This window comes from Arachis ipaensis, chromosome B04 (genome assembly GCF_000816755.2).
Source record: "Arachis ipaensis cultivar K30076 chromosome B04, Araip1.1, whole genome shotgun sequence".
NCBI classification, from domain to species: domain Eukaryota; kingdom Viridiplantae; phylum Streptophyta; class Magnoliopsida; order Fabales; family Fabaceae; genus Arachis; species Arachis ipaensis.
The window spans coordinates 3,812,145-3,826,488 of NC_029788.2; the positions used below are offsets into that span (position 1 = coordinate 3,812,145).

Sequence of the window (14,344 nt, forward strand, 5' to 3'; positions counted from 1 at the left end):
GTGAGAAGATTAGGAATCTTATTCCTCTTCAATTCAGCTTTGCTTTACAATTGCCTCGGCAGAGGTCTTTTCTGTGCCAGCTGCAGCTAGTTGGTTGTTTATCTGTGTCTGGGATTTTGGGGTTGTGTTTGTTGGTGGGGCTATTACTTTGAATGTGTTATGGTGGTGCTGCTCTTTGGGATGTTTGCGTACGGAAGTGAGGGCAAGAGAGGAGTGACAGCCAAAGATACATCTGAACTTATTTATAGAAGAAGTTGGAGTTTGATTTGATGCAAATGTTGGTAGGGGAAATTCTCGTTCAATGCTCAGTGTTACTGTTATATTTTATTATTACTGAAGCTTGGATGCCACGTCTTGACCTGTGGGAGGTTGCCATGGTAACTGTTTTTGGAGGGAACACTGTTTGCCTCGTCTTATGGGCTTCTAACTTTCTATTTTTATAAGATTTTTTGTCTTGTGGATAGGATTGGATTTGAAGCATCGAAAATGGATGGTAAAGCTGAAACTGAAGTGAAAGGTGCTGTTAAGAACTTCATCTGGACACAGCAATACAGAGTTGAAACTTGAAAGCTGAAAGTTGATAGTAAATCCTGTTTTTGATGCACAATGAACCAGTTAGTTGAACACTCTTCTAATGCTCATAGTCATAGGGGCTATAGAGTTCAAGCTCCACTGGTGAGTCACTCCAATTTCACGTCTATTTTATCATTTTTTTTTTCCTTTTCTTTTCTTATATCATGCATTTTCTGAGACACACCTAAACTTGAACTGATTGACCTTTGTGCTGACCTAGTCAAAATTCCATCTTAATAGCTAAACTAAGTATGAATGTCAACCTCTTTAGCCTATAGTCTTATCAGTAACATGTCTCTTTTTTCTCTCTCCTTTTTTTTTTGATTTGAGGTTTTTCTCTTGGCTCTTTATGGATTTATCACTTGGTTTCTTTATTAGGGATGGTTACTAGAGTTGTTATGCTGATGAAATGGAGAGCTCTGTTGAGCTAATGATTGTTCTCTCCATTTTTCATTACATCTTCTCAGAATCTGGATACACAGGCTTGTTAAGCTCAAAAATATCATAAATTTCATAATGATAGCTTCCTAGTCATATTTTGACTCAACCTCCCCATCTTCTTAACGATCACTTACATACATTTGGTTTAATTAGGCATTGCTTACTCATTATGTTCTTGAAGCATGTTTTTATGCTCTTCTTTAATTACATTTTTGTTTCGCAAGTTTACTAATTCCTATGTATCTTGATTAGAAAAATATGGTAATTGTGGGGACAGAGAAGTGTCTTCACCATCCCTCCTCGTCACTCCTACTTGGCTTCTTGATAGTTATTGTGTGTCGGTATTTTTTCTCATTCTGAAACGCTTTTGCGATGGGCCAAAGGAGATTTTTCCCTTGATACCGTTTTCTTAAGTTGGAATTAATTCGTCAATCACTATTTCCATCTATTCATGATCAAAACCCCTGACAGGCAAGACTCAAGACGTTGTGCTCATTTCTCAATTGGAGGAAACAACATTGTTTCCTTTCAGAACCTTCAGATCTTTCTGAATCTCAATAGTTCCCTCCTTTCTGGAGCTGTTCAGCACCATTATGAGTTGCTAAGCAATACAACTTTCTCCTTTGCGCTGCTGTTTTCCTTCCTGATATTCTTCTGTTTGTCTGACTCGACTTCCTCTCAACATTGATTGTAGCATTTGTCTCTGTTTTTAATTTTGAAATGTCCATGATTAACGATTTGTATCTATTTTCTTTTAATGTGCTCTTTTCATTTTTAATGTTCTTACTTACCAATGTCCCTTCTTAAATTTCCGTTGTCTTATTTTCGGTGTTTTTCTTTTGAATCTCAATGTCCTACCATCATCAGCAGTTTGATAGCTATTTTCATAAATAATGGTAAGATTAGGTAACTTATATAAAGAAAATGTGAAAAATTCCAGTATGATGAAGGTTTTTATTACATTGTGATGTTACTTCCGTAAACCTTATTTTTTTAGTCGCTGGAAAATATATGCCAAAACAGTTACTGCTTGGGTACTAGAAGTCTTAAAACCAATACGTAGAGCTTAATCTGGGCATTTACATTCTGTTAAATGAAATATTTCTTTTGCTCGGTTATGGTTAGAATACTAATATATCAAGTTATTCAGGTTGATTCTGTTTCATGCTACTGTAGAGTAGATTCGGGCCTAAAAACAGTTGCTGGGGCAAGGAAATTTGTTCCGGGATCAAAGCTATGTATCCAACCTGACATAAATCCGAATGCACATAGGAGAAAAAACTCACGGAGAGAGAGGACAAGAGTTCAGCCTCCTCTCCTACCTGGCCTCCCTGACGATCTTGCTATTGCTTGTTTGATTCGAGTACCCCGGGTAGAGCACAGGAAACTGCGTTTGGTTTGCAAAAGATGGCACCGCCTCTTGTCTGGAAACTTCTTTTATTCACTGAGAAAAAGTCTTGGAATGGCCGAAGAGTGGGTTTATGTCATCAAAAGAGATCGTGATGGAAGAATTTCATTGCATGCATTTGATCCCACCTACCAACTGTGGCAACCCCTTCCCCCTGTTCCTGTGGAATATTCTGAAGCACTAGGATTTGGCTGTGCAGTTCTTAGCGGTTGTCACTTGTACTTATTTGGTGGAAGGGATCCTCTGAAGGGATCTATGAGACGCGTCATTTTCTATAATGCCCGAACAAATAAATGGCATAGGGCACCAGATATGCTGCGGAAACGTCATCTGTTTGGCTCATGTGTAATAAATAATTGTCTTTATGTGGCTGGTGGTGAATGCGAAGGAATTCAAAGAACTCTTAGGTCTGCTGAAGTTTATGATCCAAATCGGAGTAGGTGGAACTTTATCTCAGAGATGAGCACAGCGATGGTGCCCTTTATTGGCGTTGTTCATAATGGAACATGGTTTCTGAAGGGACTTGGGTCGCGTCGCAATGTCATGTGCGAAGCATATTCCCCTGAAACCGATGCCTGGACTCCAGTTAGTAATGGGATGGTGAATGGCTGGCGTAATCCTAGCATCTCGCTTAATGGACAACTGTATGCACTTGATTGCCAGGATGGGTGCAAGCTCACAGTATATGACACTGCAACAGATTCATGGAAAAAGTTTATTGACAGCAAGCTTCATTTGGGTAGCTCCCGTGCTCTCGATGCTGCTGCACTTGTTTCCCTCAATGGAAAGTTATGCATCATCCGCAACAATATGAGCATCAGTCTAGTCGATGTTTCTAGTCCAAACAGGCAAGTGGAAACAAATCCTCACCTATGGGAAAATATTGCCGGAGAGGGTCACATCAGGACATTAGTTAGAAATTTATGGTCAACTATAGCAGGGCGTGGTGGTTTGAAGAGTCACATTGTTCATTGTCAAGTGCTTCAAGCGTGAGGTTCAAAAGTTCTTTAGTATCACATTTGCTATACTGTTAGCAGAACTGATGGTTTCGTCTGAAATTGATTGAAATAGGTTCTATCTACTTTGTTTTGGGGGGAATGTAGGAAAAATTGTGGTTTTTTTCCTGTAAAGATGAGTTTAATTGTTATTTTGGCAATAGAATGAATGGAGTCCGTCCTTTACAATCATGAATTAAGGCTGTCCATTTTCCTTTCTTGCTATTTGCTAGATAGACAATTAGATATAAGCCTTGTTTGGCATGATTTGCGGCTGTACATGATTTATTAGGAAAACGGCATATAATAATTAGGGCAAGTTACTTAAATAAATAAATTGGAGAAAATATTTACCTGAATGTGCAAAACTGTTTCTTGTTACCTGCATGTGCAAAATGCCATTTCTATGTAAACCGTGGCAACCCACTACGGTTTCTAAACGTACATAAACCGTGGAGACCCATAGCGGATTAGGGTTTAAAAAAATTGAGTGTAAACCGTGGTAGGTCACCACGGTTTACTAAGAAAAATTTGCATGCATAAACCGTGGAGGGTCACCACGGTTTATGAAGGAATCCTTCTGCACGTAAAACCCTGTGGGTCACCACGGTTTATGTTGACAGGAAGTCTATATATATGTTGGTGAATCAAGCTCCATAAGAGATCATTTTCACAATGGCTAGTGAGGAAGAGAGTTTTCTTGCCTTAGTGCATTGCTCTGGGAAAATAAAAAAAAGCAAAAGCAAAGGTGTGAAGTTTACCGACAGAGAACCACTAAGTGTTTTTATCAGGTCGTCGATGACTTTGTCAGATCTGAAGAACAGCATCTTGGAGAAGCTTGGCGTGTTGGGTAGCAAGTGGGTGAAGAAACTATTCTACAAGATTCCCATGGCGGTTGTATCGACCGGTGTTCAGTATGAAACCTTTGCGGTTAAGGCTGATGAAGATATTAGGGTTCTGTTCTACTGTGTACGGAGTTTTCCGGAGATCAGAATCCATGAGTTGTTCGCGAAGTTGGAGGTTGGTGTCGATAGTTCTGGGGCATCCGCGCCAGTTCCCTGCCCAGCTGCCGCGGGTGGTGCATCTAGTTCGATGCCTGCGGTCAGACCGTATGTTCCGCCGGTTCAATCACCTTCGTTTGCGGCTGATTTAGCCCGAACAGAGGTTGTTGGTTCTATACCTTTGGAGAATGCAGCAGTCATTGAGCCTCCGCACGTTGTGGGCACCGGTGGTGGCCTCGTACCTTATATCGAAGACTTTGGTGGACATGATCAAGTAGAGAATGCAATGCGTGACGAAGAGTCTGACCAGGAGCCTGTTGATATCGATGGTGACAGCGACGATGACAGACGAGGCGATCCACGAAAATGCAGAGTCATGGTCATTCTTCTTGTCCAACCTACGATCGCATGTGACGCCATAGGAGGGTATCCTTGTTATCTCTGACAGGCATAATGGGATCAAGGCAGCGCTTGAGGCACCTGAGACTGGGTGGCTGCCTCCTCGGGCGTTCCGGGCTTACTGTATTAGGCATGTGGCTGCGAATTTCGCCCTAACGTTCAAAGGTAAGGACTCCAGGAGGCTGTTGGTGAATGCTGCCTACGCAAAGACTGAGGCTGAGTTTTACTACTGGTTTGACATCATGCGGACTGAGAATCCAGCAATGTGTGACTGGGCCAACCGGATGGAGTATGACAAATGGACCCAACATCAGGATGCTGGTCGACGGTTCGGGCACATGACCACAAACATCAGTGAATGTGTGAACTCCGTGCTAAAGGGAACTCGCAACCTGCCGGTCACATCTTTGGTTAAGTCAACCTACGGGAGGCTTGCTCAGCTATTTGTGGTACGGGGACAGACAGCAGCGGCACAACTCGGTTCTGGGCATGAATTCTGTCAGGCCTTGGTAAAGTCTATTGATCGGAACCTAAGAGACTCGAGGTGCTTCACTGTGACATTATATGACAGGTAGCAGTCCGAGTACACCGTCGCGGAGACAACACCAACCGGCAAGTTCTCCCTGGGCAGCTATAGAGTCTCCCTTAAAGATCACCGATGCGACTGTGGCCACTTTCAGGCGCTGCATTATCCTTGTTGCCACGCCATTGCGTGTTGCGCCTACTCCCGGCTAAATTGGGCGTCATATGTTCACGAGGTGTATCGTATGAGTGAGGTGTTCAACGTCTACAAGGAGGGGTTTCTCCCACCTATCCCTGAAGGACTATGGCCTCCATATGCTGGGCCTACCATCATTCCTGACCCTAATCTGCGGCGTGCAAAGGAAGGTCGTCCAAGGGTAACCAGGATCCGTGGAAGTATGGATCAGTCTCAGGAGAACCAGCCGAAGCGATGTGGACTATGCCGTCAGCTGGGGCATACGCGGAGGAACTGTCACCAGCGAAGCCAGAGTGGTGGAGGGGATGCGTAGATCTCATGTCGTGTATCATGCAGTCTATGATGTTTCAGTTGCATCAGGGTCTAGATAATGTTAGTAATGTATGGTTGGTTAAGTCTGTGACTGTCAACATGTTTATCTAATGCAAAAATTTCAGATGTAATAATTCCTGTTATTTTACCTATTAATGTATCGTTCATTATAATGTAAACCGTAGAGCTAAATATCAAAGCAGCTGAAACCGATCAAACTGATTGGTCAAAAGAAAAATAACATTTAACATAAGTCTGAAAGCCATAAACACTAAGTAGCATGCTCAATACATAAATTAACAAAGTCCCTAACGGACAGGTACATATAATATAACTAATCAGAATCCTCAATGGTGTCACTGTCATCATCGTCGAACTGGCCAAGCAGGTGACCTCCGGTACCACACAAAGGAGGACGCCTCACACGCCTAGGTCTCTGATCTGCCTCTGGTGCTGAGGGCTGTGCGGGAACGACGCTGAAAGCAGAGGCAGGTGTCCCTCCTCACGCAAACCATGGGTCAGACGGAGAAACTGCAGGCTCGTTGAGGTCCACTGGCAACTGAGCCTGAACATCGTCACTCCTGGGCTGCTGATCAGCAAACTGGGCATGCTCCTCAGGCATCTGTGGCCTATAATGAGTATCATCATCCCTAAGCATGTCTGCTATGTCCATGTAGAACTCGGACTAAGTAACAGGATCATCAATGTCCATCCCGACAGCCGCGGTAGTAAACTCGGCAAAATCATGTGGGCTAACGTGTCCAAAGAGCTGAGAGCTAGAACCCACCTCGAACGTCGGCCGATCCATAGCTGATGGTGATCCAACTACCTCCTCACCGGGCACGTGATGACTGCCGTCCCCCTGCTCCGATGGTCCTCTATCAGGCGCACCTCGACGGATAGGCCTCGCAGGTGGCCGTCTGCCTCTACGTCGAGGAACACGGTAGTCCACTGCATCCGCAGGCTCAGCTCCAGGAACATCCTCCTCTAAACGGTCCGCAAACTCCCTCCACTCGCGATCGGTGGTCCGGGTCCCTATACGGCGACGCCGATCGACTCGTCTGTTATCTGGTCTGTCATAAACGTGCACTCTAGGAGGTGCCTGCGACGACCCTCTGTGACGCGCCTCCTCAGTCAGCACAATCGGCCTCGGATCCTGAAATGCTACATCTGGGGATAGGAACCTGTGCGCCACACGGCACCACCAGTCCAGGTACTCTGCTGATGGACCAGGGTCCATGACTCGATCGACCCATATGACTGACCGAAGCCTGTCCTCCCAATGCTGGTGCCACTCCTGATAATATGAAGGAAACCACCGGTCCCCACCCCTACCGTCCTTCGCATGTAGCCAATCTATATTCAGTGCTGGCTCTGGGAGATGCTGAACACCCCCGAACTGGGGTAGAACCCTATCGACCTGGTGCCACTCGATCGCAGCAAAATATATCAGGCTAGTGACGGCCGTCCATAGCCGTCGGTGCTCGTCAGCTAGTATCTCCGGATGAATGACAGCACCAACATCAACAAAAGAATAAGGCTCCCACACAAACTGCATAGAAACAGTAAGAGTTTGCTGAGACAGTGACATTTAACAAAAACTAGTACAGGTATCAGTAATAAATAAATGACTCACATCGTGGGGACGCAGCCGATCCAGTGCAAGGCGTGCGGAAAGTAATCTCTGTGCCCCTGCATCGTTCCTCGGCACAAACTCAGCCCACGCTCTCAACACAACAACTTCCTTTTTTTTGTTCCTTACCAAATGATCCGTCCTAACCTTCCACGGATTACTTATATAGCCACACACACGTAAACCGTGGTGACCCACAGGGTTTTACGTGCAGAAGGATTCCTTCATAAACCGTGGTGACCCTCCACGGTTTATGCATGCAAATTTTCCTTAGTAAACCGTGGTGACCTACCACGGTTTACACTCAATTTTTTTAAACCCTAATCCGCTATGGGTCTCCACGGTTTATGTACGTTTAGAAACCGTGGTGGGTTGCCACGGTTTACATAGAAATGGCATTTTGCACATGCAGGTAACAAGAAACAGTTTTGCACATTCAGGTAAATATTTTCTCCAATTTATTTATTTAAGTAACTTGCCCTAATAATTACATCACTCGACAGGCGATTTGCACCTCGTTTGTGTGTCATCCCAAAAAGGAAAAAGTAGTTTATGTTTTTGAAAAATATGTACTTGTTTCTTTTTTTGCGTTTGTGCTTCTATAAAAAATCAGAAACAAAAATAAGCAATACCGGAAGAAAATTATGACGAGTAAAAATTCTCACGGGAATAAGTATTACTAAGGTGAATTTTACTTTACATCTTGTTTGCTATTTGTTATAACAAATCACTCAGAAATTTAGATTTTTTTTCTAGATTTTTTATTTAAATAATTATATTCTTTCATGATATACGCAAAAACAAAAGTTTTGACATAAATGTGCATCAGTGTATATTTTGTAATATCGTGTTGTGGCTAAACGATTCAAAGCATTTCGCATGATCTTGCCGCAAAATGGAATTTTTATCTATATATAGTTTTCACATGGCAGATGGCGGTGTTGTGAAATATAAGTGATTTTTTTTTTTGTCGAATTATCCAAGCAATTGACACCATGTTATTGGGATTTGACTCATTTGAGGTGGCGTTTATGTTAGTCCTTAGAATTTTTTGTCCAACACAAATAAATTTTATTTACAAAAGAACTATTATTGCAATATAACTATATAAGTAAAGTAACTCTTCTCAATTACAATAATAACTTAATATTGGTCATGTATGATCATATCTCTCCTCGAAGCAAAAACTGGTACAGTGCTGCCATGGTTACCAGTCGCCGTCGTCCGCACAGGCCACCGTATGTAGGGAAGACGCGCATATTGTGTGAGTCAAGCTCGCAGCACTGCAGCAACCCGGACGTCCAGCGCCTCCATCACAGCCGGTTTGTGCCTTTGTCGTCGGATGTTCACTTTCTTTGTGAACGTGGATGGTTATTCTTGGGTGCTTAGTTGTAGACAATGATTGCTGGTTATGATTTATACATGTTCATATTGGATGTTCGTTTTTGTATGATTTTGGATGTTCACTTTCTCAGTTTTCGTGAATGTTTATTCTTCGAGTAATTCAACAAGACCCAGGCAGCAGTGCTAGGATGATGCGAGCGCGGGGTTCGGGGCTGCAACTCACGTTGACGACATTGACAGTTGCAGGTCACGGATGTTCGGCCGCGTGAGGAGTGACGGAGGTTCTTCCGGCGAGGGCGTTGGCGCAAGGAGGCGGAGCGCAACAGTTCCGGCCGGCAGGAACGGAAGCTACACGTCACGCAAAAACAGAGCGGTAGAACGCAGGTTGCTGCGCACACGGCGGGGCGGCGAAGAAAGGGGGTTTTTCTGCGGAACAAACAATAGAGTTTTTTAGAGGGTAGGTAATAGTGGGTGATGAAGGGTTAATATGAAAGAATTTGGAGTAGATTGGAAGTAGAAATCATAAAAAGCAACTAGAAATTAGGAATAATAATGTTTAATTTACATTATTAATACATATTGGGACAAATAAACAGCCCATTGTACATATTGTATAGATACCTCATTATCTCCCTAACGGGACTCTTTTCAGAAACATTGAATTTGTCATTATTAACTTCACATTCTTAAACCAATGTATCCAAATATAAATTTATATCTGAATGCATTGATCCAAAGACATAACAAAGCCGATAGTGAAATCCCCCGCAGAAAAAAAGGTATAGTATTATTTTAGTTTCTCATATTTCAAATATTTTAAATCGTTTTATTTTTGTCTTTTGGTCAAAATTAAAACTTTTTTTTTGGAGTATTTTTTGGGGGAAAAAAAAGTTTAATTTTGACCAGATAACTCAAATAGGACAAAATAAGATATTTAGGATAAAAATAGGATATGTTAAACGTTAGACTCAGAATTAGGATTTAATCTAAAAGTTAGGAACTAAAACAGTACTTTAAAGAAAAAAAAAAAACAGAGAATATTACTTAGTGGATTTTAATATGATCTATATGATTTCTTCCCTTATTCTTTGCTTGTAAGGTTACAATTCACTCTAACATACTGAAAAAGTGGAATGACATATTCCAAGATGCAGTATGCTACACATTTTTCACTCTAGATGTGTAATTAATACTCAAGTTATTGAATTACAAGTTTTCTACCACCCCACTCAACTTTTGATTCACAAATACAACATTGAAACTGCAGAAGAAATAAAACAGCAGTTGAAATTTAAGACCTGCAGAAGCTGGTAATATAAACACATCTCTTATAGGAGATATCAATCACATAAAAGTAAGATCAATAAGATTGCCTTTGAATTCTATCTCTATGACAAGAATACAGATATAGAAAACACCAAGACTTGTATTTTTCGGTCTCTGGGAAGGAAAGAAAAATTTGTTTCTCTATCAGTATCTCTACAACAAAAAAATTCTGTATCTACTGTATCTTAGAGACAGTATCCAAATGCAACTTAAGTAGTATTTACTTTTAGAGACTAGAATTGAGACTGAAGAACTAGGACTCAGTATTGTGTTTGGTGGTTATAAACTGGAACTAAAATTTCAGTTCCAAGATACAAAATTTTAGTTTCTTCAGTACTTCCAAAAGGTGGAGACAGAAGGGACTGAAATTTCTAGGATTAGAGATTGAAATTTTAACATTTCTTTTCAAAAATACTCTCATGAAACTTTTTAAATCCTAAATCTACTCCTCAATCTTCACATTTATCTTAAACCAAATACGATACTTAGACATAACTCAGTCTAGTACATTTTACACCAAACACAATACAGAGACTTAATTTAGTCTCTATCTCTCAATCTCTATTTCCCCGTCTTTGTCTCTCAATCTCAGTCTCCTTTCTAAACATAGCCTAAGAGATCAAATTTATATATTGTGTGTTGAGTGATATGTACAGACATGTTTCAGAAAATAACCACATACTAAGATAAAATTTGGTTTTCCTTATGGATCAAACTACTCTAATCTTTCTGAATCCGCTAGATCGAGAAAATAACCCCACGGCATTTGATGTATACACCAAAAAGAGCCAACAAGAGATTGTTTTCAATACCAACCATATGAAGAAATAGACTTTTCATTGCACTCAAATTCTGGTATTAGTAGCTGTCTTCTGCATAAGACAATATGAATAAATAAAGATAATGGACCTAGTTTCTGGAAAGTAATTTTTCAGACACCATATTTTCTCTCTAAAAAAATAGGTTGAGGACAAGTTCAAGAAGTTAAAATGCTGCAACTAATTCCTATGAATATTAGCATTATGATCATCTGGCAAATGGGATATCATATAACATTTTAAGATTCTGTTCTTGCTTTCTAACAAAGTGATGTAAATTGTAACTCCAAATTTACATCATACTCTTTAAATAGCAGACATCAAAATGTCACATAAGCATAGATTTTCTGGAAAAAGGAAAAAAAAAGGAACATTTAGATATTTTCATAGATTATCTAGCCACATACATATAATTAAAAAGGGTTTGGTTGTTGGATGGTAATAAATTTGGTTGGGATAGAGGGGCAAAAAAGTCAACTTATATGTTATTTAGCAAAAATGCTATTCGCACACTAAAATCAGTCATCAATATATTTGTGTATAAATACATATGTAATTTAATTTATTTTTAATATGTATTTATATTCCATCATATATTTTATATTAATAGCTAACTTTGGTTACTGATTTTAGTATATACGTAGCATAAACTATTACTTAGTGCCATACTCACAACCAGCAAAGCATACAAAATTAAAGATGATTTTTCAAATGCAGAGGTTTCATAGTTGTTTCATGCAGGCTACCTTTATCACCACATCTTTTATGGAGAGACTCATTAAAGTTTACAGCATCATCTGAGAAAAAGTACCTAAAGAAGTCTTCAACCTTTATCTGCAGTTTGTAAATTTAAAATTTTAAAATTTCTAATAAATTTACAAGACTAATATTACTAAAGTCAACAAGGGAAAACTTGAAAATGAAAAAAAAAATGGTATTTTTTCTAATAAGAAATACCGGAAAATCAGCTTCTGCAACACATGTGTATTCTTCTGAGACTGCACATTAGAAAATAAGCTCAGATCAGCAGAGTTTTTGAAAAAATATGATGGATTAATAAAACATATTATAAGTTAAATACAATAGACATTTTTTTTTATCTTTTTTATAAAAGAATAATTTCAGTAAGATTTAAGGAGATGGATAATATGATAAAAAAGCAAAACAAAGGATTCATCTATAAAGCATAGCTTTTCAAACCCTAAACACAATGGGCATGAAAAATTGATCAATTTTGCTCAGGCAAAGTTTCCTAGGGTTATATATTTAATATTTCTTAACTTCTCAGACCATAAATAAACAGAGGGGCTGGAGAATTTCAAAGACGGGATCAATCAAGTCAGTTTACCAACTTCTATTTGTAAGAAATAGTAGTTAAGCAAAGAGCTTATATGGCTAATCCACCGCAGTTAACTATTTAAGTGTAACAGAGCTGCAATACAATATAGCATACAAACTCCAAACTCATCTGTCTGTAACTATTTAGATAATGTTTTGATGCATCTTTTATAGTTAAACCAACCTTTTCCACAATCTTCAGAACTTTCTCAAATCCTTTCTTTTCCTTTTTCTTCCTATTGTTACTACTCAAATCCAAACCTTCTTGCACGTACAATGCATAGAATTCCCTACGTTCAGCCGACAGTGCAGCCAAAACCGGTCCAACCCCATAGATTCCCTCACCAACAATCTTAGGCACAGTGGATTCTGTGGCCTCTTTCCAAGTCTTTCTACCCCAATTTTCCTGCTTATTCCATCTTCTAAACTCAGGCCTTTCTGATCCAACTTTTGCTCCCCCCATCCCCTGTACCTGTTCTTTATGTTATCCCACCTTGGATCATCAATGGCTTCCTCTATTTCACCATCACCTACTTCACCATCATCATGATTATCAAACTTCCCATACCTGGTTCCATAATCACTTCTCTCAGTCCTCTGAACTCTCACTTTCTCAGCCAATCCGCTATTCCTTTCTTTACTTGCTAATGATGGTCCTGGCTTAGAAAAACCTTCATGATCATGAACTACTGTTTTCTCTAACCTCTCAACCGATTGCTCCCAAGAGGACTTGGTATTCACCTTCTTTCCTGAACCTTCCTGAATAGAGCTACTAATCTTATTCGGTTTTGCTCCAAACTCAAAACTTCCCGATTGTTACAAACTTCAGGTAGGTTATTTTGTGACAATGTATGATAAAGTATACGCCTGAATCAATATAAAAGTAAAAATTTCATTTAATTTATATTTCAACAAATTTCTCGACATGCCATTTGGTTTCAGTCTCACAAACTACACTTGAACTACACTTGAAGTCTGAAAGGGGAGGGGAAAAAAATGAAAAAATCATCCTCGACATGCCATTTGGATTCAAGCTCACAAACAAAAATACCACGCATCTTCATCAACAACAGCATGCATGTTATCAAACCACAGTTTACAAACCCATATTTCACAGATTAAAACCCCCAAATTAAAACCCCTAAAATCGGAACCTTAGACCTCAGAAATTTCAGAACCAAATAGAAATCAATACATACCTATTGAGCACAGAGAAGACGATGATGAGAAGGACGGAGATGACGATGGCGAGGGCGGCGCAGCGACGATTAGTGCAGAACGGCGAAGAAGAGCGATGGTCAGTGCAGTGGTGACAATGAGTGTCGATGGCGAACGGTGAGAAGGAGAGGGTGATGATGGTGAGTCGTAGGTGAGAATGGCAAATTGAGCGCTAAAGAGAAGAGGGAAAAAAATATTTTTATGTGGTCTGTCAGACAACCGTGCAACCATCCCACCACAGTTTGGTGAGAACGATCCTCCACTGTCACAGATGAGAGCCTCCAAGAGGCTTCAATCTGGACCATTAATCACGCTCTGATCACACGGTCATGATTCATCAACCAGACTTTGGTTCCTGTCTCCTTAGAACTCAAGGATACAGTTGTACGAGCCTATAGAACAGATCCTGTTCAAGTAAGGTCGTAGCCTTTGGTATCACTCTTTGACAATATAAACCTCCTTGTCTAGCTTAAAACAAGCGATGTAAGACTAACTTGGTTATAGTATTTTAATATACACTTAACATAAATCATTACTTAATGCTATTATATAGTGTCAATAACCTACCAAATAAAACAAAATGATTACTCTTATCAATTCCCAAATATTAATTAGGAGTTTAGTAAGAATTTAACTAACAATTGTTATAAGAATTTAGCTAATATATATTTTAAAGACACATGATAAAATTATTATTAGTAAAAGTTTTTAAAACTTTTTCATTTAATAAATATAAAATAAATATATTAAAAATTTAAATTTTTTATATTTCTAATAAAAAAATTTTTAATTTACAATCTTAACATATATTTTTAGAACA

At 39.7% G+C, this 14,344-nt stretch overlaps 2 protein-coding genes and 1 long non-coding RNA gene across 18 annotated transcripts in view; 2 read left to right on the forward strand and 1 right to left on the reverse strand.

The window, feature by feature from the left end:
- LOC107638459 (F-box/kelch-repeat protein At1g55270) overlaps nt 1–3,632 on the forward strand; it is a 4,627-nt gene extending 995 nt beyond the window's left edge. For 2 of the 4 annotated variants that reach the window (XM_016341744.2, XM_016341745.2), the window contains 2 exons: nt 465–675; nt 2,165–3,632. In XM_016341744.2, coding sequence (XP_016197230.1) covers nt 607–675; nt 2,165–3,415 — 1,320 coding nt within the window. In that variant the 5' untranslated portion in view covers nt 465–606 and the 3' untranslated portion in view covers nt 3,416–3,632. Of the gene's footprint in view, nt 1–6; nt 378–444; nt 676–2,164 lie in introns of those variants that run through there. The other 2 variants (XM_016341746.2, XM_021120477.1) reach the window with 2 other exon arrangements.
- Nucleotides 8,929–13,973, reverse strand: LOC107638460. Of its 13 annotated transcripts, none has more exons than XR_002360515.1 (5): nt 13,506–13,973; nt 12,491–13,173; nt 11,926–11,966; nt 11,715–11,802; nt 9,143–9,250 (listed from the first exon to the last, which is right to left on the reverse strand). XR_002360515.1 is itself a non-coding variant. In XM_021120480.1 (5 exons), the coding sequence occupies exons 2-4, from the start codon at nt 12,767–12,769 to the stop codon at nt 11,799–11,801; spliced, it is 324 nt and encodes a 107-aa protein (XP_020976139.1). In that variant the 5' UTR covers nt 12,770–13,173; nt 13,506–13,973; the 3' UTR covers nt 9,143–9,250; nt 11,780–11,798. The 13 variants fall into 13 exon arrangements, 9 of the variants coding, with proteins under 9 accessions (XP_016197233.1, XP_020976139.1, XP_016197234.1 ...); XM_021120480.1 differs by having other exon boundaries at nt 11,780–11,802; XM_016341752.2 differs by lacking the exon at nt 9,143–9,250 and adding an exon at nt 10,229–11,022 and having other exon boundaries at nt 11,780–11,802.
- LOC110270850 lies at nt 9,756–11,024 on the forward strand. The gene is made up of 2 exons (XR_002360518.1): nt 9,756–10,330; nt 10,365–11,024. It is a non-coding gene; the product is annotated as an uncharacterized LOC110270850 (long non-coding RNA).

Coding starts and splice junctions, on each gene's coding strand:
- LOC107638460 (XM_016341747.2), bottom strand. CDS start 13,755: ATGGTTGCACGGTTGTCTGACAGACCACATAAAAATATTTTTTTCCCT. Junction 11,967..13,505: donor GTCTTCTCTGTGCTCAATAG/GTATGTATTGAT, acceptor TCTAATGTGCAG/TCTCAGAAGAATACACATGT. Junction 11,803..11,925: donor TTGCAGAAGCTGATTTTCCG/GTATTTCTTATT, acceptor TACAAACTGCAG/ATAAAGGTTGAAGACTTCTT.